Source organism: Hypomesus transpacificus, unplaced genomic scaffold (genome assembly GCF_021917145.1).
Source record: "Hypomesus transpacificus isolate Combined female unplaced genomic scaffold, fHypTra1 scaffold_229, whole genome shotgun sequence".
Lineage (NCBI taxonomy): Eukaryota > Metazoa > Chordata > Actinopteri > Osmeriformes > Osmeridae > Hypomesus > Hypomesus transpacificus.
Genome location: NW_025813764.1, coordinates 1 through 5,578, shown reverse-complemented (window position 1 = coordinate 5,578; position 5,578 = coordinate 1). Strand labels below are relative to the sequence as shown.

The 5,578-nt window shown below is 58.6% G+C and overlaps 1 protein-coding gene across 1 annotated transcript; it reads right to left on the bottom strand.

The window, feature by feature from the left end:
• Positions 1-622: 622 nt before the first annotated feature.
• gli1 (GLI family zinc finger 1) lies at positions 623-5,565 on the bottom strand (the record flags this gene model as incomplete). The annotated part of the gene is given in 4 exon segments (XM_047014236.1): positions 623-4,179; positions 4,433-4,596; positions 4,598-4,740; positions 5,272-5,565. Coding segments are annotated over 4 exon segments (3,012 nt in total), but the record flags the coding sequence as incomplete, so codon positions are not given.
• Between the last annotated feature and the right edge of the window lie 13 nt (positions 5,566-5,578).

Below are 5,578 nucleotides of genomic sequence, written 5' to 3'. Positions count from 1 at the left end.
TTTGGTGTTTCAAAACCCATTGACACTGTATGACTATGTTTAGCTTGTGTTCTGCTCCTCTCTCTTACCAACCGTCTCTGGAGGAGGGGATCCCTCTCTGAATTGCTCCTCCCAAGGTTTCTTCCATTTTTTCTCCCGGTGGGAGTTTTTCTGGGAGTTTTTCCTTGTCTTCCTTGAGGGTTTAGGTTGGTTGAGGGGCAGTTCTATGGGCGCATGTGAAGCCCTCTGTGACATGCTTGCGTGTAAAAAGGGCTATACAAATAAATTTGATTTGATTTGATTTGATTTGATGACTGGTTCTAAAACTAAAGGGTGCATAAGATGACTGGTTCTAATAATAGGATGACTGTTTCTATCCACAGGGCCGTGATATGACAGGGTAAACCATGATACTATAGAGTTTTATTTCAGATGGTCGGACCTGCAAGTGTCCAGCTATGATGACTCGTCATGGTTGAAACAGACCCAGGCTATCTTCTTCATCATCATCATCATCATCATCATCATCATCATCAAATACTGACAGGCGACTATTGTACTCCAACACCATCCTGTTGTACCCCAACACCTCACATTGACGTTTCATGGCCTGGCCACCCCACCCCACCCCACCCAACCCCACTCCACCCCAGCTATGCTACTCCTGCTATGTCCCCTAGGGACCTACTTTACAGATGATAATAATGTATCCATTTAGCAGAACCTTTTATCCAATTTGATGTAAAGGGAGGGATTTGAAACTGTAACCTCTTGATATGCAGTTGAATGCTCTAACCACTGAGCTATACTCATCCCTCCTAGCTAGTACCCAGACCTGCCTAGACCTGGTACCTCCATGAGATATCTAGTCCTAGTACGTCCTAGTCTAATACTGTACCTAGTCCACAACTAGTACCTAGAACACAGCTGGTACCTAGTCCACAGCCAGTACCTTTGTCCACTGCTGGTATTTAGTGTGCAAGTCCACTGCTGGTAGCTGGAACACAGCTGTACTTGCTTTGCATGTCCATAACTGGTACCTAGTTCACTGCTGGTACCTAGTTCACTGCTGGATGAGTGTGGATGGTTTGTGGCTGTAGCAGTCGTCGTGGTTCAGATACTTATTTTCTCAGCTCCTGTTCCAGGACTCTCCGAGAACAATCCCAGAACAATCCCAGAACAATCCCAGAACACTCCGGAACACTCCCAGAACACTCCGGAACTCTCCCAGAACAATTCCAGAACACTCCGGAGGTCCCCAGAACTCTACTCTCACAATCTTTTCATATTTCTGTATATATATAGAAGATTTAAAAGAAATTCTTTATTTACAAGTGGCTTCTGTGTGTCTGTCTTCACCCGGGCATGGCAGGGCTTCTCTGCCTCCCAGGCCAGGCAGGGCAGAGCCCAGGGATGAGCTCCAGGCTGGATGACAGGAGAACCCTCTCTGTCATCCAGCCAGTCTGTCTGTCTGTAATGGGCACAGGAGCCAGGCCCCTTGGTTAGAAAAAAGGAAGGCTGGTTTGTGGGCGTGTCCATAACATACCTCCTGGCTAGGTTCTGTGTGTGTGTGTGAGAGAGAGACAAGTCAGCCTCTCTAAGACCATAGAGATTAATACTGTATGTCTCCATGAGTAAACTACTGTGTTCAGGCCCTGGACGTATAAGAGTGTGTGTTTGAGTATGTTTCTGTGGCAACGTGTTTGGTGTTTGGGTCCCACACGGCTGTGACAGTTCAGGTCCAGTTGTTTGCTGTGTGTACTGTGAAAGTACAATCTCTCGACTGCGTCTACGACAGGGTGTTGAGGTACTTATTCTCCCCGGCTAGTGAGGTCAGCATGGAAGTCATGTCCCCCACCGCCATGTTGAGGGAGGTCTGGGGCGTGGTCAGTCTGGACGACCCCTGGGAGGCGGAGCCTTGCTGCAGGAGGGGCGGGACCGGGCTGAAGGAGGAGGGGTCAGGGTCGTCGATGATGGAAGTGAAGTCGATCTGGGCGTTGTCCAGGTCCAGGTTCTCCAGAGCATTAGAGAAGGGGCCCGACTCGGGGTTGGCGAGAGTGGCTGACTTGTGGTTCTGCTGGTTCAGGCAGGGTCCGGTTTGGGGGTTCTGGTGCGCCATCTGTTGGCTGGAGTAGTACAGGCTGTTGTTGTTATTGTTGGAGGGGGGGAACATCTCCAGGTGGTTCTGCTGGACCGGGGGCAGTCGTACGGCTCGGCGGGGACTGGAGGTGGAGTGGACGGGGCTGAGGTGTGGGGAGCTGCCCAGGTAGGGCGCCCCCTGCTGGGGAAGGCTGTTCTGACGGCTCAAGGGCTTGCGGCCCTGCGGAGGCCTGGGGACCACCATGTCGGGGGTGTAGCAGGACCCGGACATGCCCAGCAGCTGCTGCTCCTTCTGGGCCACAGAGACAGGTCCTCTCCCCTGGGCTGTGGGGCTCATCAGGTTCTGGTTGGTGTAGGCTGGGTAGACCTGGCCAGGGTAGAGGTTCTGGTTCTGAGGGCTGTGCTGCATCATGGCCTGCTGGTTACCCATGTCCATGCTTGAGTCGGTCAGGGGAGCTTTGCCCCCCCCTGGGCCCCCTGGGACCCCCCTCTGTTCCTGCTGCTGCTCCCACATCAGAGCCTGCTGGGACTGGACGTAGTTCCTCACCATCATCTCCTTCACCTGCATCATGGGGGTCTGGGACCTCCGGCCCTCGGCCAAGCCCAGGCTCAAGCCTCCCGTGCTGGGGAAGGAGCCCTGCGGCTGCCCCTGGGGCTCCATCTGGCCCTGGAAGTCACAGCTGGGGTTGGGGTATAGCTGGGGGGCCTGGGGGTGGTTCTGGTGGAGCTTGGGGTTCTGGCAGGTGTCACCCCCTCCCAGTGAGGGGTGGAACTGCTGTTCTGGTTTGATGGTGAGCTTGTGGCTTCCGTCAGGGCTGGGATAGACACCTTGCTGGCTGAAGGAAACCTGGGTCTGCATCCCCTGGTCCTGGTACTGCATGGCATGGGCAGGGTTCGGGACAGGGCTGGGCTCCCCCCAAGGCCCCAGGCTGGCCCCCCCAGCCCCCCCGCCCTGCCCCAGGCTGGGGTAATGAGGTCCGGAGGGGCTCAGTTGGCAGTTGCTCATGCCGTACTCTGCCTGTTGAAGCAGGGTGCTGGAGATGCTCTCGGGGTGGATAGGACCCACCTGTGCCCCCATCTGCCCCCCAACGCTCCCTCCACGCTGCCCCTGGTAGAGCAAGCCCCCACCCTGGTTCTGGTATCCCTGGTCAGGGCAGCCCAGAGCTTCGTGGCCGGGGGAGAGCTGGGAGGTCAGAGGGGCGCCCAGGTGCTGCTGCTGCTGGTATCCCAGGAAGGGCCTCTCTCCCGGGGGCTGCATCATACTGTGGTCCCTGGCTTCCATGGGGACTTGGGGCTCCATAGCCATGGCCTCCATCATGACATTCTCAGTGATGCTGGGCGGGGAGTAAAGATGGCGGGAGAGGTTGGCGTCGGAGCCGCAGTGCTGCAGGGCGTTCCTTCGCCCCATCATCGACACGTTGTTGAGGCTGTTGAAGCGTTGCACCCTTGGAAGGTTCTGGGGGTCGCCGGCGGATCGCACGGGGTCACTGGCTCGCCGGGTGGCGTTGCCGGGCGCCAGGTGGGGGTAGATAACCCCCGTTCCGTACTCAGTGTTGCCGCTGTGTCTGCGAGGGCCACCATGCGGGAGAAAGGGGGGCAGGGGCTGGCTCTGGTACTCCCCCAGGAAGCCCCCCCTCCTCCGTGGGGGCCCCGGGGCCTCCATGCTGGGCAGGGGGGTCGGAGGCGGCCCTCCCGTAGCTGCTGCATACTTTGCTTTCAAACTGTACTGTTGGGCGGGGGTGAGGCTGGGCAAACCTGGCAACCCGCTGCCCCCATGGCAGGGGCCCCCTCTGCGGTGGGTCTCTGGGGAGAGGGGGTCCGCCCCCCCCTGGTCGGGCCCCAGCAGGTGGCTCCCCCCTGCCCCGCCCATCTGGGAGACGTCGCTGGATCGCCGGCTGGACAGGTAAGGAGACACCATGGATGACCTCCTGCTCACTGTGTAGGCGGAGCTTAGGCTGCTGGTGCCACTCCCCCTCCGGTCACTGGTTGGACAGGACATGCCGCCGGCTCCGCCCCCCAGCTCGGGATTGGATAGCTCCATGACGCGGCGGTTTGATAGGAGGGGGGAGGGGGCACACATGGACATCATGTCACCTGGGCCTGGAGAAGAGAGGATGAGATTAGTCAGGGATGCATATCACAGAGTGGTCAATACTAAAGCAGATACTTTGGATTCATAAATAGAATGAAAATGCACATCTCTGCAACACATCTCTCTCACTCTCTCCCCATATCTCTCCCTTTGCCTGTCTACATCTGTCCGTCTGTCAGAAAGTATATTTCTATTTCTTTCATTCTTCTTTCATCCTTTCGATCCATCCCATAAGTATCGTTCAATCCCCGGGCCTCGTACCAGTGAGTGTGGGCAGCTTGTTGTTGCCAGGGCAACGGCCAGGTGGGGTGGGTCTTCGCACGTGCTTGAGCTTGTCGATCTTTAGGTTCTCCAGCCTCTTCAGAGCCATGCCCCCCCCGGCCTCGCTGCCCCCGGCCCCCCCAGAGCCCCCGGCCCCCCCCAGCCCCCTCTTCCAGCCCCGTCAGGTCCTCCAGGCTGCCTGCTGCGTTCAGGTTCATCTCCACCCCGCTGTCATTGTTGTTGGCGCTTCCTAGTGGTGAGCGTTCGCTACTGCAGGACGACTGGCCCCCGGGGCTGGGCTGGGACTTCTGAGAGCGGGGTGGGGGAGAGAGGGAGAGGGGGGGAGAGGGGGGAGAGGGAGTGGGAGAGGGAGAGAGGGAGGGGGGGGGGGGAGAGGGGGAGAGAGGGAGAGGGGGGGAGAAGGGGGAGAGGGAGTGGGAGAGGGAGAGAGGGAGGGGGCGAGGGAAGGGAGAGAGAGGGGTGTTGGGATGGAGAGGTAGAGAGGAGGGAGAGGGGTAGAGAGGAGGGAGAGGGGGAGAGGAGGGAGAGAAAAGAGAGATAGATGAGAAAAATCATGGATAGATGGTTTGACTACAGAAGCCCATTCTCATCCACACACACACCCCCTCACTCCCTCCCCCTCACTAGGACACACACACCCCCCTCACCAGGACACACACACCTCCTCCCGCCCCCCCCCCCCCTCACCAGGACACACACACCCCCCTCACTCCCCCCCCTCACCAGGACACACACACCCCCTCACTCCCCCCCCCTCACCAGGACACACACACCTCCTCACTCCCCCCCCCCCTCACCAGGACACACCCCCCCCTCACCAGAGCACTCTCCGGGGCCAGCAGTTTGCAGTCCTCCCTGCGACTCTCCTCCTTCTCCAGCAGCAGTTCACAGCCTGGGCCCCCAGGGTTCAGTGCTGTGCCGGGGGCGCGGGGCCCTGTGTCTCCGCGGTGCTTCTTGGTGATGTGGGCCTCGGGCCCGTGAACAGTCTTCACGTGCTTCCTCAGGGAGCTGGGGTCCGTGTAGCGCTTGGTGCAGCCGGGGATCTTACACACGTACGGCTTCTGCACACCAGGGGAGAGGAAGTGTGAGGAGGCTCTGCTGGGACGGGGACATCTGAACCTCCCC